Raw genomic sequence first — 27063 nt, 5'->3', positions numbered from 1 at the left:
TAGAGAATGATTTCATCTATTATTACCAGATTTGCTTCAATTTTCGTTGGAATTCACGTTCTTAATCATTGTTTTCAACTTTTAAATTTGCTAAATCCATGACTTTCCTTCAATTATTTTAATTTTTTTATTACTTCGGATAATACCATGAAAATAAATCAAGCTGACGTATTGAAATTCTAAGTAAATTCATTAATTATTCATTGATGTGGATGGAGTTGTAGGTTTGGGAAGAAAAATTTTATGCAAATATCTCAAAGTTGGTATACGTTGGAGGGTTGCAGTAAACAGTAATTGTACCTGTAAATGTAAATTCTAATAGGATAAATCAGAAATGCAGCTTCGCGTAAATTACATTCAAGGGCACTCGGGAATTCATGCAACCGCCAACTTTCAACGATGACGAGTGGCTGGGATTTGAACAGACTTTAGAGATGTAAGCCGATACATAAATGTTTTTTCTTATACATTCTACTTACGCGGTTGAATTGATAAAGCTGGCATTTGTAACAAAAAAAACCTTGTGGTGGACCCAAGAGATTTTTGATCTAATTGAGATTAGAAAAACAAAATTTGATACAAGAAAGTAGCCTTCTGATGGCAAAAATTGAAAAAAAAACAATTCACGACTCTATTTGTCGTGATTACTGGCCAAATTAAAAATAAAACTTTTCATTGTATCTAAATTCAACACGAAAAAACCAAATTTTAGCATTATTAGTATTAGAATTCAAATTTTTGATCATTTTAAATATGAAAAAGCCAAATTTTGAGCAGATTTAACATAGAGGAGCCAATTCTTGACCAATCGACAAGTAGAAAAGACAAATTTAGACCAAATCAGAAGAAATTTTCGACAAAACAAAGTTAAGACCATAGTTGAAATAGCAGATCAGAATTTCAACCAAATTACTCTTAAGAAGGTAATTTTTTATTAAATCGAACACGATAAATCCAATTTCTATTTATTTAAAGAGATTTATTAATTAAATTAATGCCACCAAGCAACGCCACTGCTTATCGCAGACTGTCTGGCAGGAATATCTCGAAGAAATCGTGTACATACGCCTATTGACAGCTTCGGCCAATAGAAATGCATTTATGTTTACGATTCGATGTTTTTATTGATAAACAGTGGAGATGATGAGTCCACATGGACTGACGGTTTGTTATTCGTTTACCGAATTTTATATGAGGAGTATAATAATTTGGTATAAGTACAGTGGTATTTATGAAATATTGATTGTACTTCGCTTAATTGTCTTCTGAAATTGATATTGGAAGAGTTATGTCAATAGTTATTTGGGAGAACAGTCTAATAGCTTAAGAAATATTCATCTTGTCTGGGTTTCAAATCGTTTTTTCTTCAAGGTCAGTTTGATCTACAATCGGTTTTTACAAGGTCAATTTGGTCTACAACCGGTTTTTGCAATGTCAACTGGAATGAAAACGGTTTTTTCAACGTCATTTTGTCTAAAATATGTTCTTGTGAGATCAATTTGGAATGCAATAGGTTTTTGTAAGATCAATTTGGTCTACAATCGGTTTTTACAAGGTCAATTTGGTCTACAACCGGTTTTTGCAATGTCAACTGGAATGAAAACGGTTTTTTCAACGTCATTTTGTCTAAAATATGTTCTTGTGAGATCAATTTGGAATGCAATAGGTTTTTGTAAGATCAATTTGGTCTACAATCGGTTTTTGCATTGTCAACTGGGATGAAAACGGTTTTTTCAACGTCATTTTGCCTAAAATATGTTTTTGTAAAATCAATTTCGTTTACAATCGGTATTTACAAGGTCAATTTGGTCTACAACCGGTTTTTGCAATGTCAACAGGGATGAAAACGGTTTTTTCAACGTCATTTTGCAAAAAGTATGTTTTTGTAAGATCAATTTGGTCTACAATCGGTTTTTACAAGGTCAATTTGGTCTATAACCGGTTTTTGCATTGTCAACTGAGATCAAAACGGTTTTTTCAACGTCATTTTGCCTAAAATATGTTTTTGTAAAATCAATTTGGTCTACAATCGGTTTTTGCAATGTCAACTGGGATAAAATCGGTTTTTGCAAGGTCAGTTTGATCTACAATGGTATTTTCAATGTCATTTTGCCTAAAATGTGTTTTTGCAAGCTCAATTTTGTCTACAATCTGTTTTTACAAGATCATTTTGATCTAAAATCGGTTTTTACAATGTCAACTGAAATAAAATCGGTTTTTTCAAAGTCAGTTTGATCTACAATGGTATTTTCAATGTCATTTTCCCTAAAATGTGTTTTTGAAAGCTCAATTTTGTCTACAATCTGTTTTTACAAGATCAATTTGGTCTACAATCGGTTTTTGCAATGTCAACTGGGATAAAATCGGTTTTTGCAAGGTCAGTTTGATCTACAATGGTATTTTCAATGTCATTTTGCCTAAAATGTGTTTTTGCAAGCTCAATTTTGTCTACAATCTGTTTTTACAAGATCATTTTGATCTAAAATCGGTTTTTACAATGTCAACTGAAATAAAATCGGTTTTTTCAAAGTCAGTTTGATCTACAATGGTATTTTCAATGTCATTTTCCCTAAAATGTGTTTTTGAAAGCTCAATTTTGTCTACAATCTGTTTTTACAAGATCAATTTGGTCTACAATCGGTTTTTGCAATGTCAACTGGGATAAAATCGGTTTTTGCAAGGTCAGTTTGATCTACAATGGTATTTTCAATGTCATTTTGCCTAAAATGTGTTTTTGCAAGCTCAATTTTGTCTACAATCTGTTTTTACAAGATCATTTTGATCTAAAATCGGTTTTTACAATGTCAACTGAAATAAAATCGGTTTTTTCAAAGTCAGTTTGATCTACAATGGTATTTTCAATGTCATTTTCCCTAAAATGTGTTTTTGAAAGCTCAATTTTGTCTACAATCTGTTTTTACAAGATCAATTTGGTCTACAATCGGTTTTTGCAATGTCAACTGGGATAAAATCGGTTTTTGCAAGGTCAGTTTGATCTACAATGGTATTTTCAATGTCATTTTGCCTAAAATGTGTTTTTGCAAGCTCAATTTTGTCTACAATCTGTTTTTACAAGATCATTTTGATCTAAAATCGGTTTTTACAATGTCAACTGAAATAAAATCGGTTTTTTCAAAGTCAGTTTGATCTACAATGGTATTTTCAATGTCATTTTCCCTAAAATGTGTTTTTGAAAGCTCAATTTTGTCTACAATCTGTTTTTACAAGATCAATTTGGTCTACAATCGGTTTTTGCAATGTCAACTGGGATAAAATCGGTTTTTGCAAGGTCAGTTTGATCTACAATGGTATTTTCAATGTCATTTTGCCTAAAATGTGTTTTTGCAAGCTCAATTTTGTCTACAATCTGTTTTTACAAGATCAATTTGGTCTAGAATCGGTTTTTACAATGTCAACTGGGATAAAATCGGTTTTTGCAAGGTCAACTTGATCTAAAATTGGTTTCAGCCTAAGATATATATAATCTTGTCTCAAATTCGGTCCCCAAATAACCCCATTCATTCAATTTTTCTATGTTATACTATATTTAATCTTTTTAAGTTCATACCTGGATTCAATCTGTATCCTTGTCCTTTGAAATTTTTTATTGAATAACTTCTTTTGACGCAGCGCTACATTAAAATGGATGACGTGTATCTAACTTCATCCATTTTATGACGGACTTTGCGGGGAAAATACGTGCGAAATTATATAAATGACTGCGAAATGTAACTAGTAGTTGGTTGAGGGATGAAAAAGAAATTGAATGACATTAAATTTGTGTACGGCATGTTTAGTTCTCATTAAATATGGAAATAAGGGAAACACGAATTGATAAAATTCTTCGCGCGTTCGTATTACGACTTTTATTTCATACAATTGCAATTTGTTATACAGGGTATCTTGAATGTTAAAATGAAATGGTGGAAGCTGTTTCTCTAAGGATAATCTCACTAAAATTTGTCCGATTTAATCACAAATTTGATTTCAAGTTCACTCTTTTCGTAAATAGAATATAGTTCGACGTAAATTTACCGTCTGAAGACTTTTGGGTTTCATTATATTCAAATTTGAGGGTTTCAAGTTTCAAGGCTAGAAACCGTTTTTCGAAGTTAAATTTATGAATATATTTTTTCCGTTTCTTAGTTTTTTCATGTTTTATTGAATCAAAAGGGCGTCCTTAAGGGTATTAGTTCAAATATGAGCCTTCTTAAGGTTATTTGGTAAAAATTGGGCTTGCTTAGTCTTATTGGGTTGAAAATTAGCTTTTCTTAGTTTATTTATATCGAAAATTGGATGTTTCCAGTTGAATTTATTGATAATTAGCTTTTCTATTGGCTTTTCTAAGTGCTTTTTCAATTGAATTTGGTCAGAAATGGGCATTTCAATTTTCAACTATAATATTAAAAAATTGGGCTCGAGTTTTTTTTTAATTCTGATTTACAATGGTTTTTTAAGGTTAATATTGTCAAAAATAAGTTTTTGCGACATCAATTTGATATAAAATCGGTTTTTACAAGGTCGCCTCTGTCCAAAATCAGTTGGTGCAATATCAATTTGATTTAAAATGGTTTGTTCAAGGTCAATACTGTTCAAAATGTGTTTTATCGAGGTCTAAAATTGTTTTTTTAAGGTCAACTTGCGTCTAGAATCGGTTTTGCAAAGTCAGTTTGATCTACAATGGTTTTTTCAAACTGGATATTGTCCAAAATGAGTTTTTGCAAGATCAATTCGATCTAAAATCGGTTTTTTCAAAGTAATCTGTGTCCAAAATCGGTTGGCGCAAGGTCAGTTCGATTTACAATGATTTTTCAAGGTTAATATTGTCAAAAATAAGTTTTTGCGAGATCAATTTCATATAAAATCGGTTTTTCAAGGTCAACTGGATCCAAAATAGGTTGTTGCAAAGTCAGTTTGATTTACAATGGTTTTTTCAAGGTCGATATTGTTTAAAATGTGTTTTATCAAGGTCTAAAATTGTTTTTTTAAGGTCAACTTGCGTCTAGAATCGATTTTGCAAGGTCAGTTTTATCCACAATGGTTTTTTCAAACTCCATATTGTCCAAAATAACTTTTAGCTATATTAATCGATCTAAAATCGTTTTTTTCAACGTCATTTTGCCTAGAATGTGTTTTTGCTAGATCAATTTGGTCTATAATCAGTTTTTACAAGGTCAACTGGGATAAAATCGGTTTCTTCAACGACATCTTGCCTAAAATGTGTTTTTGCAAGGTCAATTTGTTCTACAATCGGTTTTTACAAGGCCAACTGGGATAAAATCGGTTTTTTCAATGTCATTTTGCCTAAAATGACTTTTTGCAAGGTCAATTTGTTTTACAATCAGTTTTTACAAGGTCAACTGGGATAAAATTGGTTTTTTCAATGTCATTTTGCCTAAAATGTGTTTTTGCAAGGTCAATTTGGTCTACAATCGGTTTTTACAAGGCCAACTGGGATTAAATCGGATTTTTCAATGTCATTTTGCCTAAAATGTCTTTTTGCAAGGTCAATTTGTTTTACAATCAGTTTTTACAAGGTCAACTGGGATAAAATTGGTTTTTTCAATGTCATTTTGCCTAAATTGTCTTTTTGCAAGGTCAATTTGGTCTACAATCGGTTTTTACAAGGTCAACTGGGATAAAATCGGTTTTGCAAGGTCAGTTTGATCCATAATGATTTTTTCAAGGTTATGTTAGTATTAAAGTGATTTTACAAAGTTAATTTTATCTAGAATATGCTTTTTGCAGGTACCTGTTCAATAAAAGGGTTTTTCAAGGTTATTTCGATCTAAAATGTATCTTTACGAGGTCACTTTGGTTCAAAATGGGTTTCCACGTAAACAATTTGGTCTGACATAGATTTTTATAGGATTAATTTGACCTAAAATGGGTTTTTACAAGGTTACTTTTGTCCGAAATAGGTTTTTTCGAGGTTTTGTTAATCTAAATTGGGTTTTACAAGGTCAGTTCGATTTAAAATGATTTTTTACAAGGTTAATTCAGTCTAACGGGGTTTTCACAATGTCTATTTGAAACAAAAAGGGTATTCACAAAGTCTATAGACTTCTATAGAAATGAAAATTAGTTCTACCAAATTTGATTCGGTTTTCGTTGCATTTGATAAAAATTTAATTACACATATCCAAATTAATACTTTTTGGGCTCTTGTATATTCTATTCCAAGTTGAATAAGTTCAGAAATTACTTATTTATGTCGAAAATTCACATTTCTCATTCGAAGTTGTCGAAAATCCCTTTTTCCAAATTCGATTTGCTTTTCCAAGCCTAATTTCACAATAAATCGAATTTTCTACATTCGGTTCGATACGCCGACTCGATCCTATTAGATTTCATTATACAGGGTATCGAAAAATATCGAATCCCCATAACTTCCGATTGAAACTTCACGTTCTCTTCTTGGAATTCGCTATTGCGTTCAAGTGCAATTGTCAGTTGCCGGATATGAATTATTAATGAATTGAGCACGGCAACTGCATTTTCCTCAAATTCCTCGATGCTTTCCATTATCAATTCGCAATCCCCATCTCGCTAAATGTAATTGCTACAACCACAAGAATTTCTCGATGTGAACTTGAAGCGAAACGTTTTGCGAACATGAACAAAGTCTAAATTGACATTTATATCAACGTCAGACGTATATCCGACGATATATCGTGGCGATTCGTTTCAGTTAGAAGCTCCATTTGAATTCCCGGATTGTTTTTTATCAAATTTTGATATCAAAAGGGATAAAATAAATATTTGGGACAACCTGTAGTAATTTAAAGCTAGAACTCGACTACTGTTTCGATTTAAGCCCAACGAACACATTTTAATTGTACGTAATTCCTCTCAGAACTATTTTAATTAAGTTCATAATTAATTGCTTCTATTTCGTAAGTTATTTCCAAATCTATTTGTTATCTTTCATACCTCAGAATGCTGAGATATGAAAGGTAAAGGTTTTGCATGATCTATATAATCTAAAACGGGTTTTTGTGAAGTTAGTTTAGTCTAAAATGGTTTTTTTTCAAGTTTAATTCGGTTTATAAGAGGTTTTGCAAAGTCATTTTGATCTAAAATGAGTTTGTTTGAGGTTAAGTTGGTCTAAAATGGGTTTTTTCATGGTCAATTTGGTCCACAATTCATTTTATAAGGTCAATTAGGTGTAAAATAGGTTTGTTAAGGTCCTGTTCATCGAAATTGAGATTTTTAAGGTCTATTTGGTTTACTTTGGGTTTCAAAAGAGTCAATTTGAACTAATATTTGATCTAAAACGAGTTTTTTGAGGTCAATCGGTTTCTACAAGGCAAATTAGAACTGAAATTAGGTTTTATAAGGTCTAAAATGGGTTTTTGAAGGTCAATTTGGTCCACAATAGATTTTATAAGGTCAATTAGGTGTAAAATAGGTTTGTTAAGGTCCTGTTCATCGAAATTGAGATTTTTAAGGTCTATTTGGTTTACTTTGGGTTTCAAAAGAGTCAATTTGAACTAATATTTGATCTAAAACGAGTTTTTTGAGGCCAATTTGGTCAAAAATGGGTCTTACGAGGTACAATCGGTTTCTACAAGGCAAATTAGAATTGAAATTAGGTTTTATAAGGTCTAAAATGGGTTTTTGAAGGTCAATTTGGTCCACAATTCATTTTATAAGGTCAATTAGGTTTAAAATAGGTTTGTTAAGGTTCTGTTCATCGAAATTGAGATTTTTAAGGTCTATTTGGTTTACTTTGGGTTTCAAAAGAGTCAATTTGAACTAATATTTGATCTAAAACGAGTTTTTTGAGGCCAATTTGGTCTAAAATGGGTTTTACGAGGTACAATCGGTTTCTACAAGGCAAATTAGAACTGAAATTAGGTTTTATAAGGTCTAAAATGGGTTTTTGAAGGTCAATTTGGTCCACAATAGATTTTATAAGGTCAATTAGGTTTAAAATAGGTTTGTTAAGGTTCTGTTCATCAAAAATGAGATTTTCAAGGTCAATTTGGTATACTTTGGGTTTCAAAAGAGTCAATTTGAACTAATATTTGATCTAAAACGAGTTTTTTGAGGTCAATTTGGTCAAAAATGGGTTTTACGAGGTAAAATCGGTTTCTAAAGGCAAATTAGAACTGAAATTAGGTTTTATAAGGTCTAAAATGGGTTTTTGAAGGTCAATTTGGTCCACAATAGATTTTATAAGGTCAATTAGGTTTAAAATAGGTTTGTTAAGGTTCTGTTCATCAAAAATGAGATTTTCAAGGTCAATTTGGTATACTTTGGGTTTCAAAAGAGTCAATTTGAACTAATATTTGATCTAAAACGAGTTTTTTGAGGTCAATTTGGTCAAAAATGGGTCTTACGAGGTACAATCGGTTTCTACAAGGCAAATTAGAATTGAAATTAGGTTTTATAAGGTCTAAAATGGGTTTTTGAAGGTCAATTTGGTCCACAATTCATTTTATAAGGTCAATTAGGTTTAAAATAGGTTTGATAAGGTCCTGTTTCATCAAAACTGAGATTTTCAAGGTCAATTTGGTCTATTATGGGTTCCAAAAGAGTCAATTTGAACTAATATTTGATCAAAAACGAGTTTTTTGAGGTCAATTTGGTCAAAAATGGGTCTTACGAGGTACAATCGGTTTCTACAAGGCAAATTAGAATTGAAATTAGGTTTTATAAGGTCTAAAATGGGTTTTTGAAGGTCAATTTGGTCCACAATTCATTTTATAAGGTCAATTAGGTTTAAAATAGGTTTGATAAGGTCCTGTTTCATCAAAACTGAGATTTTCAAGGTCAATTTGGTCTATTATGGGTTCCAAAAGAGTCAATTTGAACTAATATTTGATCAAAAACGAGTTTTTTAGGTCAATTTGGTCTAAAATGGGTTTTACGAAGTACATTCGGTTTCTACAAGGCAAATTAGAATTGAAATTAGGTTTTATAAGGTCTAAAATAGGTTTTTGAAGGTCAATTTGGTCCACAATAGATTTTATGATGTCAATTAAGTTTAAAATAGGTTTGTTAAGGTTCTGTGTATCAAAAATGAGATTTTCTAGGTCTATTTGGTCTATTTTGGGTTTCAAAAAAGTTAATTTGGACTAATGTTGATTGTCAATTTGGAATAATATGAATTTGTACTATAATTTTGTCTAAAATGGGATTTTCAAGTTCAATTTTGTATATGAGGAATTTAGCAAGTCATTTTGATCTAAAATGGGTTTTACGAGATACATTTGGTTTCGACAAGGCCAATTTGAACTACAATTAGATTTTATAAAGTCTAAAATGGGTTTTTTAAGGTCATTTTGGTCCACAATGGATATTTATAAGAGCAATTAGGTCTAATATAGGTTTGTTGAGATCTTTTTTATCAAAAATGATCTTTTCAAGGTCAATTTGGTCTAATTTGGGTCTCTAAAAACTCAATTAGGACTAATATTGATTTTCAAAACAATTTTGTTTATAATGGATGTTCTCCAGTTCAATTCGATCTAAGACGAGTTTTTTAAAGGTCAATTTGTTCTAAAATGGGTTTTACGAGGTACATTCGGTTTCTACATGGCAAATTAGAACTGCAATTAGGTTTTATAAGGTTTAAAATGGGGTTTTTCACGGTCAATTTGGTCCACAATGGATTTTACAAGGTTTAATTAAGTCTAAAATAGGTTTATTAAGGTCCTATTCATCAAAAACGAGATTTTCAAGTTCAATCAGGTTTAATTTTAGTTTTCAAAAAATCATTTTGGACTAATATGGATTATACAAAGTTAATTAAGTCTAATTTTCGAGTTTCCAGAAGTTAATTCGGACTAATATGGATTTTTTTCAAAGTGAAGTTTTTACAAATGAAACTTCTTCTAAAATGAGTGTTCTCAATGTCATTTTAGTCTGAAAGGGGTGTGCAGTATCAATTTGGTCTTAAATGGGTTTAAGTGAAGTCAAATCGATTTAAAATGGGTTTCGAAAAGTCAATATGAGGTTTTAGAATGTAAAAATATTCTTGTCCAACAAAATTGAGATTTTCAAAGTTTTTTCGAGTCAACTCGATCTCAAAAGGGTTTTCGAGAATCAATTTGGAGTAATATGGAGTTTTACAAGGTCAGTTTAATCTAAAATGAATTTTTTCAAGGTCCTGTTCATCAAAAATTAGATTTTCAAAGTCAATTTGCTTTAAAATGAGTTTTCGAAGTCAATTCAGTTTAACGTGAATTGTTACAAGGAAAATTTGGTTTAAAATGGAATTTTCAAGGTCAATCAGAACTAAAATGGAGTTCGGCAAGGTCTCGTTTATCTAAAATCTTTTTTAAGGTTATTATCTGTTTTGGTGATAAATTTTTACGACAAATAAGAAAATCCGCGTGCCAAACTGTGAATGTAACTAAGAAAAGTATTGAACCTCTATACTCTATACCGGGTGTCCCAAGAAAATTCTTCATTTTCTTATTAGATGCTAGACAAGACTTTCTGTTTCAGTATTACTTCAGGGTAAGAAGATTTATGATGCTGCACATTGCTTTCTAGTCAAAAACTGGACGTACTACTATGGAAATTAGTATTTATTCAATTTTGTGTTTATTGTTTTTTTTGATTTCAGATTTCGGACGATGACCGCATGTCCTTAACGACAGCCGTCTCCGATGAAGATGACGGAGAGAGCGTTATGAACTCTCCCTACAAAGCAAAACAAACTGGCACAGCTGCTGCTTCTTTCAACTGCACGGGCGCGGTACGAAAAGCGGGGTAAGTCAACAAAAAAATCAATTTTTTCCATATTCAGAAACAGTTTACGCGAAAATATAAAACAATTTACGGTCTTTACGATCGATTGGATAGTATTGAATAGTATTTCGTTGAAGAATCCCTGGTCGTATCTGAAATTCTCAGCGTTTCATTCAACGTGATATTTGACATTCCTTTACCGGAAACTGCGAGCAGTTTGAGTGAAATGGGAAATGAAAGGATAAAGTGGGAATCCTTTTAATAATACAGATGAATTGCTTTGTTATTTGGATTACTATACATTACTTTCATTATCAAGAAAATTCGCCTTTAACAGTCGTAAAGTTATGGTAACTATTTTTTGAGACCATAGATTGTCTTCTGCACTAACCAACTGTCATTTATCTTTAGAGACTGTCTTCTAAACATTTGTCGTTTGTCATTTGTCTTTACAGATTTTTTCTACACTAACAAACTGTTATTTGTCTTTATAGACTGTCTTCTATACTAACAAACTGTCATTTGACTTTCTAGACTGTCTTCTATACTAACAAACTGTCATTTGTCTTTAGGGACAATCTTCTACACTAACAAACTGTCATTTGTCTTTAGGGACAATCTTCTACACTAAGAAACTGTTATTTGTCTTTATAGACTGTCTTCTATACTAACAAACTGTCATTTGTCTTTATAGACTGTCTTCTATACTAACATACTGTCATTTGTCTTTAGGGACAATCTTCTACACTGAGAAACTGTCATTTGTCTTTAGGGACAATCTTCTACACTAAGAAACTGTTATTTGTCTTTATAGACTGTCTTCTATACTAACAAACTGTCATTTGTCTTTATAGACTGTCTTCTATACTAACATACTGTCATTTGTCTTTAGGGACAATCTTCTACACTACGAAACTGTTATTTGTCTTTAGGGACAATCTTCTACACTAAGAAACTGTTATTTGTCTTTATAGACTGTCTTCTATACTAACAAACTGTCATTTGTCTTTAGGGACAATCTTCTACACTGAGAAACTGTCATTTGTCTTTAGGAACAATCTTCTACACTGAGAAACTGTCATTTGTCTTTAGGGACAATCTTCTACACTAACAAACTGTCATTTGTCTTTAGGGACAGTCTTCTACACTAACAAACTGTCATTTGTCTTTAGGGACAGTCTTTCAGAAATACAAATCGGTCTTTCTGGAAATTGAACTACCCTTTGTCTATATAGACTGTCTTCTACGTGAACAAACTGTCATTTGTCATTAGAGACTGTCGTCTTTTAGAAATAAAAACCGTTATTTGTTTTTTAGGACAGTTTTTGTCTTTCTAGACTGTCTTCTACACTAACAAACTGTCATTTGACTTTCTAAGCTGTCTTCTACACTAACAAACTGTCATTTGATTTTCTAAGCTGTCTTCTACACTAACAAACTGTCATTTGACTTTCTAAACTGTCTTTTATACTAACAAACTGTCATTTGACTTTCTAGACTGTCTTCTACACTAACAAACTGTCATTTGTCTTTAGGGACAATCTTCTAGACTAACAAACTGTCATTTGTCTTTAGAGACAGTCTTTCAGAAATACAAATCGGTCTTTCTGGAAATTAAACTGTCCTTTGTCTATATAGACTGTCTTCTACGTGAACAAACTGTCATTTGTCTTTAGGGACAGTCTTTCAGAAGTACAAATCGGTCTTTCTGGAAATTGAACTGTCCTTTGTCTATATAGACTGTCTTCTACGTGAACAAACTGTCATTTGTCATTAGAGACTGTCGTCTTTTAGAAATAAAAACCGTTATTTGTTTTTTAGGACAGTTTTTGTCTTTCTAGACTGTCTTCTACACTAACAAACTGTCATTTGACTTTCTAAACTGTCTTTTATACTAACAAACTGTCATTTGACTTTCTAGAATGTCTTCTACACTAACAAACTGTCATTTGTCTTTAGGGACAATCTTCTACACTAACAAACTGTCATTTGTCTTTAGGGACAGTCTTCTACACTAACAAACTGTCATTTGTCTTTAGGGACAGTCTTTCAGAAGTACAAATCGGTCTTTCTGGAAATTAAACTGTCCTTTGTCTATATAGACTGTCTTCTACGTGAACAAACTGTCATTTGTCTTTAGGGACAGTCTTTCAGAAATACAAATCGGTCTTTCTGGAAATTAAACTGTCCTTTGTCTATATAGACTGTCTTCTACACTAACAAACTGTCATTTGACTTTCTAGACTGTCTTCTACACTAACAAACTGTCATTTGACTTTCTAGACTGTCTTCTATACTAAAAAACTGTCATTGGACTTTATAGACTGTCTTTTAGAAGTACAAATTGGTATTTCTGGAAATTAAACTGTCCTTTGTCTATATAGACTGTTTTCTACGTGAATAAACTTTCATTTGTTTTTAAAGACTGTCTTTTGGAAAATACAGCGTCATTTGTCTTTTGGGACGGTTTTTATCAAAACCAAACTGTCATTTGTTACGACACTTGTAACTCAACGAGCAATTCCAATGGAACATTTTCGAATATCCACCATACAGTCCCGATCTAGCACCGAAGATTCCCTGAAGTGGACCGTCACACCAAATCGTTTAAAGATGTTGAAGCAGACGTTTCGTAAATGTTTCGATTTTCCTGACGGTTATCTAAGAAAGTTTTAACTCTTCCCCGGTATATTCTTTTGAATTTGCCAATTCCGGGTATATTGCAACGAGTTTCACTATAGCGCTGATGGTATAGCACCCAACACGTTGGGCGTGAAATCTACGAATCTGCCGTTCATATTTGCTGATATTTATCGTAAAATATTTTGACATTATATATATTTATATCGGTTATTCTCAAAATAAAACACAATGGAATTAGATTTTATTGAATTACGAGAATTATACAGAGTATTAAATAGATGTATGTTCGTTTTCAACGCATCCGGAAGCAACCACGTTTGCCATCGCTTTAAGATAACCAAGACAACTGCAATTCATCGGATTATCTTCTAAACGAACCGTCTTCACTTTCTTGAATTCCTTCTTCGCATAATCTTCCGGTAAACATTCGATATGATTATGTTGCAAATTTAATATACCAACTTTACTAATTTCTTTATCGAAATTTGTTAAATCGTTATGATCAATATCTAATTCATCGTATTCTTCGACGTCGAATAAATCTTCGTGAATCGTATTGATTTTATTAAAACTGAATCTAGCTTTGAGTTTTCGATGTTTCAAATACTGGAAAACGCCTTGAGGAAGGTACTGGATGAAATTATATTGAACCGACACTTCGACTAATTTTGAACAACTTTTGAACCAAATAGAATACGAAGTTAGTTCGTTGTAATCGAGAATTACGCGCTGTAAGTTTTCCATATCATCGAACGCCCCGGGATTGATAGTAGTCAATTTATTACGTGATAAATTCAACACTTCCACTTTCATATTGTTAAAAATACCTTCTTTGATTACTTTGAGAGGGTTGTTAGTGATATTCAAGTACCGCAGACCGTCCAAGTGTTTGAAACTACCGATTTCGATCTCGTTTATACCCGAATCGTCCATCGAAAGCTTCTTCAAATTTTTAACGAAACTCAAATCGAAACTCCTCAAAACAATAGGCACTTTTTGATCTAAACTTATCTCCGTCGCGTTCTCTAAATCTTCAGGTATTATCGAGCCGGCGAGGAATCGACGGGGACGCGGATCGTCTTCGAGACGATAATTTAGGGAAAAATCGAATTTGATCGCGGTAATTAGGGGTAGGAAAATCGACAAGAGGTTGAGGATGAACATTTTAACGAACTACTTCAGTTAGACTGTGTGTAGATTGGTGAGAGAATAAATAATAAGGTAAATACCGGACGTTCTAAATTTATCTGGGTGAACTACTTTTATTACTGAAATTATGGTTAATTTATGGGAGTTAATAAAGAGATGGATAAATTGGTATTAACGTACATAGAACAACATGAATTTATGTTTATTTAGCTTTAAAAAGCCGAAAAAGTTTCGGATATTCAGTTTTTTCCCTCAAAATCCTTTCAGTTTCTTTCTGTTTTTTTGTTTGTGATGATATTTCACGAATTTTCAGAAATAAATCTGTCATTTGTCTTTAGAGACTGTCTGTTTAAAAAATGAACAATCATTTGTCTTTTGCAACTGTTTTTTTTTAGAAATAAATCTGTCATTTGTCTTTAGAGACTGTCTGTTCCACAAATGAACAATCATTTGTCTTTTGGGACTGTTTTTTCAAAAATTAATCTGTCATTTGTTTTTAGAGACTGTCTGTTCCAAAAATGAACAATCATTTGTCTTTTGGGACTGTTTTTTTAGAAATAAATCTGTCATTTGTCTTTAGAGACTGTCTGTTTCAAAATCGAACCTTGATTTGTCTTTTGGGACTGTTTTTTCAAAAATTAATCTGTCATTTGTCTTTAGAGACTGTCTGTTTCAAAATCGAACCTTGATTTGTCTTTTGGGACTGTTTTTTTCAAAAATAAAACCGTCATTTGTCCGGAGACTGTCTGTTCCAAAAATGAACAATCATTTGTCTTTTGGAACTGTTTTTTTTTAGAAATAAATCTGTCATTTGTCTTTAGAGACTGTCTGTTCCAAAAATGAACAATCATTTGTCTTTTGGGACTGTTTTTTTAGAAATAAATCTGTCATTTGTCTTTAGAGACTGTCTGTTTCAAAATCGAACCTTGATTTGTCTTTTGGGACTGTTTTTTCAAAAATTAATCTGTCATTTGTCTTTAGAGACTGTCTGTTCCAAAAATGAACAATCATTTGTCTTTTGGGACTGTTTTTTTAGAAATAAATCTGTCATTTGTCTTTAGAGACTGTCTGTTTCAAAATCGAACCTTGATTTGTCTTTTGGGACTGTTTTTTCAAAAATTAATCTGTCATTTGTCTTTAGAGACTGTCTGTTTCAAAATCGAACCTTGATTTGTCTTTTGGGACTGTTTTTTCAAAAATTAATCTGTCATTTGTCTTTAGAGACTGTCTGTTCCAAAAATGAACAATCATTTGTCTTTTGGAACTGTTTTTTTTTTAGAAATAAATCTGTCATTTGTCTTTAGAGACTGTCTGTTCCACAAATGAACAATCATTTGTCTTTTGGGACTGTTTTTTTAGAAATAAATCTGTCATTTGTCTTTAGAGACTGTCTGTTTCAAAGACGAACCTTGATTTGTCTTTTGGAACTGTTTTTTTTTAGAAATTAATCTGTCATTTGTTTTTAGAGACTGTCTGTTCCAAAAATGAACAATCATTTGTCTTTTGGGACTGTTTTTTTAGAAATAAATCTGTCATTTGTCTTTAGAGACTGTCTGTTTCAAAATCGAACCTTGATTTGTCTTTTGGGACTGTTTTTTCAAAAATTAATCTGTCATTTGTCTTTAGAGACTGTCTGTTCCAAAAATGAACAATCATTTGTCTTTTGGGACTGTTTTTTTAGAAATAAATCTGTCATTTGTCTTTAGAGACTGTCTGTTTCAAAATCGAACCTTGATTTGTCTTTTGGGACTGTTTTTTCAAAAATTAATCTGTCATTTGTCTTTAGAGACTGTCTGTTTCAAAATCGAACCTTGATTTGTCTTTTGGGACTGTTTTTTCAAAAATTAATCTGTCATTTGTCTTTAGAGACTGTCTGTTCCAAAAATGAACAATCATTTGTCTTTTGGAACTGTTTTTTTTTTAGAAATAAATCTGTCATTTGTCTTTAGAGACTGTCTGTTCCACAAATGAACAATCATTTGTCTTTTGGGACTGTTTTTTTAGAAATAAATCTGTCATTTGTCTTTAGAGACTGTCTGTTTCAAAGACGAACCTTGATTTGTCTTTTGGGACTGTTTTTTTCAGAAATAAATCTGTCATTTGTCTTTAGAGACTGTCTGATTCAAAATCGAACCTTGATTTGTCTTTTGGAACTGTTTTTTTCAGAAATAAATCTGTCATTTGTCTTTAGAGACTGTCTGTTTCAAAATCGAACCTTGATTTGTCTTTTGGGACTGTTTTTTTCAGAAATAAATCTGTCATTTGTCTTTAGAGACTGTCTGTTCCAAAAATGAACAATCATTTGTCTTTTGGAACTGTTTTTTTTTAGAAATAAATCTGTCATTTGTCTTTAGAGACTGTCTGTTTCAAAATCGAACCTTGATTTGTCTTTTGGGACTGTTTTTTTCAGAAATAAATCTGTCATTTGTCTTTAGAGACTGTCTGTTCCAAAAATGAACAATCATTTGTCTTTTGGAACTGTTTTTTTTTTAGAAATAAATCTGTCATTTGTCTTTAGAGACTGTCTGTTTCAAAATCGAACCTTGATTTGTCTTTTGGGACTGTTTTTTTCAAAAATTAATCTGTCATTTGTCTTTAGAGACTGTCTGTTCCAAAAATGAACAATCATTTGTCTTTTGGAACTGTTTTTTTTTTAGAAATAAATCTGTCATTTGTCTTTAGAGACTGTCTGTTCCACAAATGAACAATCATTTGTCTTTTGGGACTGTTTTTTTAGAAATAAATCTGTCATTTGTCTTTAGAGACTGTCTGTTTCAAAGACGAACCTTGATTTGTCTTTTGGGACTGTTTTTTTCAGAAATAAATCTGTCATTTGTCTTTAGAGACTGTCTGATTCAAAATCGAACCTTGATTTGTCTTTTGGAACTGTTTTTTTCAGAAATAAATCTGTCATTTGTCTTTAGAGACTGTCTGTTTCAAAATCGAACCTTGATTTGTCTTTTGGGACTGTTTTTTTCAGAAATAAATCTGTCATTTGTCTTTAGAGACTGTCTGTTTCAAAGACGAACCTTGATTTGTCTTTTGGGACTGTTTTTTTCAAAAATAAATCTGTCATTTGTCTTTAGAGACTGTCTGTTTCAAAGACGAACCTTGATTTGTCTTTTGGGACTGTTTTTTTCAGAAATAAATCTGTCATTTGTCTTTAGAGACTGTCTGTTTCAAAAATGAACCCTCATTTGTCTTTTGGGACTGTTTTTTAAAAAAATAAAACAGTTTTCTTTAGAGACAGACTTTTACTAAAGCAAACTATCATTTATCTTAAAAGACATTTGTCTTTTGGGACTGTTTTTTTCAAAAATAAATCTGTCATTTGTCTTTAGAGACTCTCTGTTTCAAAAATGAACCATCATTTGTCTTTTGGGACTGTTTTTTAAAAAAATAAAACAGTTTTCTTTAGAGACAGACTTTTACTAAAGCAAACTATCATTTATCTTAAAAGACATTTGTCTTTTGGAACAGTTTTTATCAAAACCAAACTGTCATTTGTCTTTAGAGATTTTCTTTTAGAAACAAAAACCGACGAAAATAAAAATAAGATTGTGCTTTCTGGTTATTTTCTAAATTCTTGTTTGAATTAAGTGGTTAATAGGGTTATGAATAAATTAATAAATATTTTTATAAAATATTATTAGTTAATAAAAATCCCTTCAGTTTCTTTCTGATTTTTTGTTTGTGATGATATGTCACGAATTTTTCACCCTTTATCATTAATCTCTTCGTTGATTATTACTTTTGCTTTGTTTTCGTTGATTTTTAATCACCCTCGTATATTATATGATTTTTTTTAAAGCGCAACGAAGTAATTCCGACTGACGTTTCATTAAATTTGAATATCTAATTACATGCAAATTTATAACAAATTTCCTATGGCCTGGAGAAAATTCAAATTATACTTTTTAGAATAAGAAACTTTTCGGATTTCGAAATATTACTATCGAAGCTCGGTTTTTTTAGACAAATTTTCTTTGCGGAAATTACAAAAATTTAATTTCTAATAGTTTAAACATTATGAAACAGAAAAAAAAACTAAAAAAATGATGATGATTACTTCACGAATGTAAATGATACAAATGTACTAATTTTTTTTTGAAATAGCCGCGTAATTTTTTGAAATAACTTGATCTAATTTGACAGATATACAAATCAAAACAAAAACCTAACCTCTAATGTTTATTTAGTGAAAAAAACGTCACAAACAATTTTATTTTTTTTTTTTATTAATAGTTTTATTAGAATCATTGATTTTATCATTCAAATCGAAGTTGATTAACCGCCAACAACAATTATTTCTCTAGTAGTTCTGTAGGTTTCTGCATTAACTGCTGCTTCAATATCTTCTGTTTCATACTGATTTGAACATTGTATTGATTGGCGAGAAGAAGAGAACTAGAAGAAGTTGTAAAACGAAGATGGGAATAGAAAAAAAATTGTGTTTTCGGTTACTGAAAATAGAACCGATGTAACATTATCAAACAATTCAGCAAGTGGTCATGATATTTCATATTTCCAGGATGATTTCTTGATCATTCGACTATCAATTGTTTATACAAATCATCAGTTTGTTTTTGGAGACTGTCTTTCGCATAAGTAAACTGTCATTTGTCTTTAAAGACTGTCTGTTTCAAAAACGAACCTTGATTTGTCTTTTGGAACTGTTTTTTCCAAAATCAAACTGTATTTGTCTTTATAGACTGTCTTTAAGTTAAATAAACTGTCATTTGTCTTTAGAGACTGTCTGTTTGAAAAATGAACAACCATTTGTCTGTTGAGACTGTTTTTTTCAAAAATAAATCTGTCATTTGTCTTTAGAGACTGTCTGTTTCAAAATCGAACCTTGATTTGTCTTTTGGGACTGTTTTTTTTCAGAAATAAATCTGTCATTTGTCTTTAGAGACTGTCTTCTACAATAACAAACTGTCATTTGTCTTTAGAGACTGTCTGTTTGAAAAATGAACAACCATTTGTCTTTTGAGACTGTTTTTTTCAAAAATAAATCTGTCATTTGTCTTTAGAGACTGTCGGTTTCAAAATCGAACCTTGATTTGTCTTTTGGGACTGTTTTTTTTTCAGAAATAAATCTGTCATTCGTCTTTAGAGACTGTCTGTTTCAAAAATGAACCATCATTTGTCTTTTGGGACTGTTTTTTTCAGAAATAAAACTGTCATTCGTCTTTAGAGACTGTCTGTTTCAAAATCAAACCTTGATTTGTCTTTTGGAACTGTTTTTTTCAGAAATAAATCTGTCATTCGTCTTTAGAGACTGTCTGTTTCAAAATCAAACCTTGATTTGTCTTTTGGGACTGTTTTTTTCAGAAATAAATCTGTCATTCGTCTTTAGAGACTGTCTGTTTCAAAAATGAACCATCATTTGTCTTTTGGGACTGTTTTTTTCAGAAATAAAACTGTCATTCGTCTTTAGAGACTGTCTGTTTCAAAATCGATCCTTGATTTGTCTTTTGGAACTGTTTTTTTCAGAAATAAATCTGTCATTCGTCTTTAGAGACTGTCTGTTTCAAAATCAAACCTTGATTTGTCTTTTGGGACTGTTTTTTTCAGAAATAAATCTGTCATTTGTCTTTAGAGACTGTCTGTTTCAAAGACGAACCTTGATTTGTCTTTTGGGACTGTTTTTTTCAGAAATAAATCTGTTATTTGTCTTTAGAGACTGTCTGTTTCAAAATCGAACCTTGATTTGTCTTTTGGGACTGTTTTTTTCAAAAATAAATCTGTCATTTGTCTTTAGAGACTCTCTGTTTCAAAAATGAACCATCATTTGTCTTTTGGGACTGTTTTCTAAAAAAATAAAACAGTTTTCTTTAGAGACTGACTTTTACTAATGCAAACTATCATTTATCTTAAAAGACATTTGTCTTTTGGGACAGTTTTTGTCAAAACCAAACTGTCATTTGTCTTTAGAGATTATCTTTTAGAAACAAAAACCGACGAAAATAAAAATAAGATTTCTGGTTATTTTCTAGATTCTTGTTCGAATTAAGTCGTTAATAGGGTTTAAAAACCATAATCTTGTGGTTATACTTGATTTGTACAGCTTATGGAAAAGTCACAGTACTCTTTTTTCTTTAAAATCAAAAGTGTCGTAAAAAGAACGCATTTCGAATCGATAGAGGAAAAGGCAAACAACAAGGTAAAGTCAAATGCTTCAAGAATTGATAAGTCGTCTGGAAAAATCATTTTAAACAAAACTATGTGGCCTCCAACTATTTTGTAATGACTCAGTCATTACATTGGACTAACGTTAGGGATAAAATTTTTGATTCGGCGATTCCATATGTCAAGTTTCTAACATTCCCCATGGTCTTATCGACTTTCCATATTTCAATTCGCTTTATTTTTACATATAATTTGGAAATTTTTCAAGTTATTTCTGTCCACTATCCTGCAAAGTGTGATAAACCATGTTAAAATCTTGATTTCATAGTAGAGCTTTTGCAGTGTTGCAAAAACGGAAGTTAAAAAGGAAAAATAGAAACATAAGGAACGGAGTCAACTTCTGTTTTTAATCGATCGTAATTTTCCATAGTGGAATATTCAAACTACGTTTTTAATTCATGAGGTATCCGCATGGATATTACCATAAATTCGACCTAGTCGCAAGCTGTTATCTACTGGGAATATATGTCGACCATTTCAATAATGGTATTGATAACCGACCAAATTATTCCAAGCCGTTGATATAAAATGCACATAATTCAAGAGAGTCTTGTTATCGTCCTCATAGTCGCCATCTTGAATGTCCTTTCAGACCTCCCTTATCTCCTTAATGTCTAGAAGAGTCCGATATTTGTGTGAGAATATATCAATAATTTTTTTTTGTAATTTAGAGAAATAAGACGAGAGCTACCCCATAACGGATTGATTTTAGCAAAACTGCCAAAAAATCTGACTTAAAGTTACAGGATGTTTAATTAAAAAGACTTTTATAAACACCTGGTATATTCGTGTGATAGTATACAAGCAACGACACTACTGGAGACGAAATAACCTCATTATTTATCGGGGGTGGTTGTGATCAATGATGACAATTATCAGAAGTGTTATCTGTCAACTAGAATCTGTCAATCTGTCTGTAAATTTTTTCCACTATAATCTGATTAATGCCATACAACGTTTACGTCTTTTTAAATACTCAAATTCGTGGTTGTGTAAATGACAGTTTGGTCCACTTCTCTCACAATTCGCCTTTTTCACGTGATATGTCTGTTTATTAACTTTTTTTTTTTGAAACCAAACCGTCAATTCTCTTAGAAAAGTAAAATGTCAATTGTCTTTTGTGAAAATAAACCGTCAATTGTTCATACAGACATTTTTTCAAAAACAAACTGTCATTTGTCTTTTAGGATTTGAAAAACAACTGTCAAATGTCTTTATAGACTGTCTTTAAGATAAATATACTGTCATTTGTCTTTTAAGACAGTTTTACTCAAAATTAAACAGTCATTTGTCTTCGGAGACTGTTTTCTATATGAACAAACCTTCCTTTGTCTTCTAGGACTGTTTTCTCGAAAACAAACTGTCATTTGTCTTTTAGGAATTTAAAAACAACTGTCATGTGTCTTTATAGACTGCCTTTAAGATCAATGAACTGTCATTTGTCTATATAGACTATCTTTAACATGAATAAACAGTTATTATACACTGTTCTATATATGAACAAACCTTCTTTTGTCTTCTAGGACTGTTTTCTCAAAATTAAACTGTCATTTGTCGTTTAAGACATTCTTTCTCATGATTAAACTGTCATTTGTCTAATAGACTGTCTTCTGCATGAATAAACAGTCATTTGTCTTCTAGGATTGTTTTCTCGAAAACAAACTGTCATTTGTCTTTTAGGATTTGAAAAACAACTGTCAAATGTCTTTATAGACTGTCTTTAAGATAAATAAACTGTCATTTGTCTTTTACGACAGTCCTTCTCAAAATTAAACTGTCATTTGTCTAATAGACTGTCTTCTACATGAATAAACAGTCATTTGTCTTCTAGGACTGTTTTCTCGAAAACAAACTGCCATTTGTCTTTTAGGATTTGAAAAACAACTGTCAAATGTCTTTATAGACTGTCTTTAAGATAAATAAACTGTCATTTGTCTTTTAAGACAGTCTTTCTCAAAATTAAACTGTCATTTGTCTTTTACGACAGTCCTTCTCAAAATTAAACTGTCATTTGTCTAATAGACTGTCTTCTGCATGAATAAACAGTCATTTGTCTTCTAGGACTGTTTTCTCGAAAACGAACTGTCATTTGTCTTTTAGGATTTGAAAAACAACTGTCAAATGTCTTTATAGACTGTCTTTAAGATAAATAAACTGTCATTTGTCTTTTAAGACAGTCTTTCTCAAAATTAAACTGTTATTTGTCTTTGGAGATAGTCTTTTAGAAAATCAAACAGTTATTTGTTTTTATAGACTGTTTTATATATGAAAAAACCTTCTTTTGGCTTCTAGGACTGTCTAGAGACTGTCCTTTAGGAACACAAACCGTAATTTATTATTTAGGACTATTTTTTCCAAAAATATACCATCATGTGTTTTTAGAGACTGTCTTTTACAAAAACAAACCGTCAATGGCCTTTTAGGACTGTTTTCTTAAAAAATCAACTGTCATTTGTCTTGATTGTCTGTCTTCTACACGATCAAACCGTAATTTGTTTCTTGGGACTATTTTTTCCAAAAATATTCCGTCATGTGTTTTTAGAGACTGTCTTTCCACAAAAAACTGTCCATTGTGTCTTTTATGCGAAACCATAATGTCAGTTTTGTGTGAAAACTGTTTTTTGATAAAACAAACAGAATTTTCAATCGATACGGTAGAACTGGGATTTCGAAAATTAATGCCTGGGCCACGATTCTTCCATCAGAAAAATTTTAATTCAATTATATATAGGAGGAATCATTGAATATTTGACAGATGACACACAAGATGGATGTTGAGACAAATGACAACTGTGACAGAACTTTCAAGATGGCGAATACTCGCGGCTTCTTCATTTGAAGATAAGTAATATACAGTATAGAGAAAAATTAAATTTGTATGTTTGATAAAGCTAACAGAAAAACTATTATATAATTAATAAAACAGGTCAAAATTATATAAAGTATTCGTATCATAATCTAATAAATTTTATTTTCATTGGAGCTGTTTCTACTTCTAGTATATTTTATGTGACTGAAAGGACACTGAATGTCCGATAATTTGAGTTTTATATTGAAACACCAATCATTGCCAATTGATATCATCATCGAACAATAGATGTCCACCAAGAAATCTTAATTCAATTTTCCGCATCGTTACCTTGGACTTTTCTTGTATCCATCGATCGATGCAGGCCCCATTTTTTTCCTTTTGATTGGAAAATCGGGCACATGCGAAGAATATTTAACAAGACGGATCTCCAATAAATCTTGTAAATATCAAACAGAGAATGGTTACTAGTTTCCATAGCTAAAAAGGGTTACGATTTGTAAATAACAATGGAAATTGAATTTTTTGAATTTTTTCGCTTTTCGATTTTAGACGAGATGAGATAGAATGAATTCCATGTTTGATTGATAATTTTTTATGATTTTTTCTATTTAGTATACACTTTAAGGTGCTTTAATATTAATTTTATAGCATCGCTTCGACCATTTCGACATCCTGTATACGGGGTGTCCCACGACGAGTTAAAACTCTCTGTATATGGCAAAATATTTATAGTAAAATCATGAAAATTTTTACGTTTGGGTTTTCGGATACGATCTTTAAAATTAAAATATTTTAAAAGATGGACGACTTCCGGTAGAACCGGAAGTCGACTAGAACTTTGTTATTTTCAATAAAACACCCTGTATATTAATACATTTTTGAAATCTACGTTGAATTTCAGTTTACTTTTGTCTGAAAACTTTTTTCGAAAAATGCATACTTTTTGAGTTATTAATTTTTTTGTAAAAAATTTGATATTTGCAGACCCTTATAAATTATTTTTTTACGAAGATACCCTTGAAGATAAGAAAATTATTTCTGTTCGGTCACTTTTAACAAATTTAGACGTATTTGAATTTATTTTGAAAAACTTTTTATTTTATACAGGGCGTGTATAAAAAGTGTTCAAAGTTTAACTTCATAAATATAAAATTTTTTAATTTTTTTAATTAGAACCACCCGGTTTTTTCTATTTTAATGCATTCAGGGATAAAAAATAAGGCAAGTTCATGTATATTTTCCTATACCTAAACCTAACCGTTATTGAGATATTAAATGTTTTCTGTAAATTTTTAGAGATGGAGGTCTGGTGTATATTTTATTTTGACATGTTGGTACACTAAGAAATAAAAAAGTTTTTTCTTTATCTGGTCAAGGTCTGTGAAAAAAATCGAATCATATTGAATATCTTTGAATTTGAATGCATTAAAATAGAAAAAACCGGGTGGTTCTATTTAAAAAATTTGATATTTATAAAGTTAAACTTTGAATACTTTTTATACACGCCCTGTATAAAATGAAAAATTTTTCAACATAAATTCAAATACGTTTGACTTTGTTAAAAGCTTCGGAACAGAAATAATTTTCATATTTCTAAGGGTATCCTCGTAAAAAAATAATTTATAGGGGTCTCCAAATGTCAAATTTTTTACAAAAAAATTAATAACTCAAAAAGTATCAATTTTTCGAAAAAAGTTTTCAGACAAAAGTATACTAAAATTTTACGTAGATTTCAAAAATGTATCAATATACAGGGCGTTTTATTCAAAATAACAAAGTTACAGTCGAAAACCGAAACGTACAAAAAAATTAATAACTCAAAAAGTATCCATTTTTCGAAAAAAGATTTCAGACAAAAGTACACTAAAATTTCACGTAGATTTCAAAGATGTATTAATATTAATATTAATTACAAAATACAGTCGACTTCCGGTTGAACTATGTTTCAAAATATTTTAGATAAAAAGATCGTATCCAAAAATCCAAACGCTGTAATTTCCATTATTTTTGCCATATACAGATAGTTTTAATTCGTCGTGGGACACCCTGTATACTACAAATACGTATGGAACCCGCAGTATGTACACCAACACCAGATTTTGCACTTTCTCTTACTCCAGCACTAGCCTAGAACAAGTTGTGGCTTGTATGGCAGAGCAGAAACCCTGGAAGCGTCCAATTACCAGATGGATCCATTATTCAGTACAGCAGGATTGGACTCACCGATCCTTTGAGCCCACTCAGTGACGGTTCTAGTTTACACGGACCTTGCGATACTCAGACGCGCTTGGCGCTGGACTCTGTCCAGTCGCACTGTTAATTTTCCTTCCGGTCCTTCCGTATACCCCCAGAGGGCGCTGTTTTCCTCAATTATCATCATCACAAGCAGGCTAAAAAGGAAGGAATACTAAGAAAAATACGATTTCGAGTTCGGTGACTGCCCCAAAAGTACGAGAAGCACTTAACGCTACAGCAATTCCAATGTCCAGAATAAAATATTGTTTCTGTTCATGTTATCTCCGAAAACTAAAGAGAACAGAAAGAGAATCGGTTTGAACAACTTCTCAAACTCAAGGTATATATCTTTATAAATATAGGACGTTATTGTATCATGTCGGCGTATTAAATTTCGCCCCTGGTGATTTTTATTGGGGCGTTTTATCATTTTTGTTATAGAAGAAAATATTTGCGGCGGTAAAGTTAACAAAAAACGCCGAGTGGATCGATGGAAATCGTCGCAGGATCGTTATCTTTAACATAAATAGCTAGTTTCATACTACAGGCACCCGATAATAAGCGGAACAGCTAACTGTCGATGTTTCTACGAGGATCGTCCAAGAAGTCAAAAGGATAGTCAAAATTACCGACGTCGCCCCTTTATTGTTGGAAAATCTTTGACCCAGGAGCAATTTTTTCAAGTCCTGGTACAGGAAATAATCCGAAGAGACTGAATCTGGTCAATAGGGTACATGAGGTGGCGATTCAAGTTTGAATTCGTTAATTTTGGTGATTGCAATAACGGATGTGTGAGCTGGTTAAACACCACTTTCTTCTTAGCCGTTTTTGCTTGATTTTTGCGCTCAAACGTTGCAATTGGTTCGTATGATACTCGCCGTTGATGGTTATTCCTTATTCATGATAATTAATGGAAATTATCCCACGCGCGTTCCAAATAACCAACTCTATGACATGGTTTGCAGTTGGAACGATTTTTGTCTTCTTTGGTGCCGGTTCTTCATTTTTTTGCTTCTGCTGTGAAGTGATGGACCCACGTTTCATCCATGGTTACCAATTTCTGTGGAAAATTGCCAAAAATTCCACGGAAATCCATCCCATCTTGCTCACAGCTATCTCAAGTCCAAAATTTTCAGTTAATATGCGATGTAATGCACCTTTTGAAATGTCTGCAAGCTCGCGCATTTTCAGTCGGCGATCATTGATCATCTCTAGGTCAAGTCGGGTACTTTTAGAATCATCCTCGTACTGTTAGTCCAGTTATTTTAGGTAGTTTACCTAGAAAATTACAGATACCCAGCTATAAAGTCGTTCATTTGTACATTTTC

The 27063-nt window shown here is 31.6% G+C and overlaps 2 protein-coding genes across 12 annotated transcripts in view; one reads left to right on the top strand and one right to left on the bottom strand.

Moving 5' to 3' along the window:
* The window catches only part of LOC130891983 (protein still life, isoforms C/SIF type 2), a 142466-nt gene that overhangs the window by 68932 nt on the left and 46471 nt on the right, over positions 1 to 27063 (top strand). For all 11 annotated transcript variants that reach the window (XM_057797137.1, XM_057797134.1, XM_057797136.1 and 8 more), the window contains one exon: positions 10580 to 10725. In XM_057797137.1, the coding sequence (XP_057653120.1) occupies positions 10580 to 10725 (146 nt within the window). The remainder of the gene's footprint in view (positions 1 to 10579; positions 10726 to 27063) is intronic.
* On the bottom strand, positions 13576 to 14559 carry LOC130891988 (chondroadherin-like). Its single transcript, XM_057797150.1, has one exon. The coding sequence runs from the start codon at positions 14509 to 14511 to the stop codon at positions 13618 to 13620; it is 894 nt and encodes a 297-aa protein (XP_057653133.1). The 5' UTR covers positions 14512 to 14559; the 3' UTR covers positions 13576 to 13617.

The sequence above is a fragment of the Diorhabda carinulata genome, chromosome 3, assembly GCF_026250575.1.
Source record: "Diorhabda carinulata isolate Delta chromosome 3, icDioCari1.1, whole genome shotgun sequence".
Classification (NCBI taxonomy): domain Eukaryota; kingdom Metazoa; phylum Arthropoda; class Insecta; order Coleoptera; family Chrysomelidae; genus Diorhabda; species Diorhabda carinulata.
This window is presented reverse-complemented; position numbering and strand designations above follow the sequence as displayed.

Coding starts and splice junctions, on each gene's coding strand:
- LOC130891988 (XM_057797150.1), bottom strand. CDS start 14,511: ATGTTCATCCTCAACCTCTTGTCGATTTTCCTACCCCTAATTACCGCG.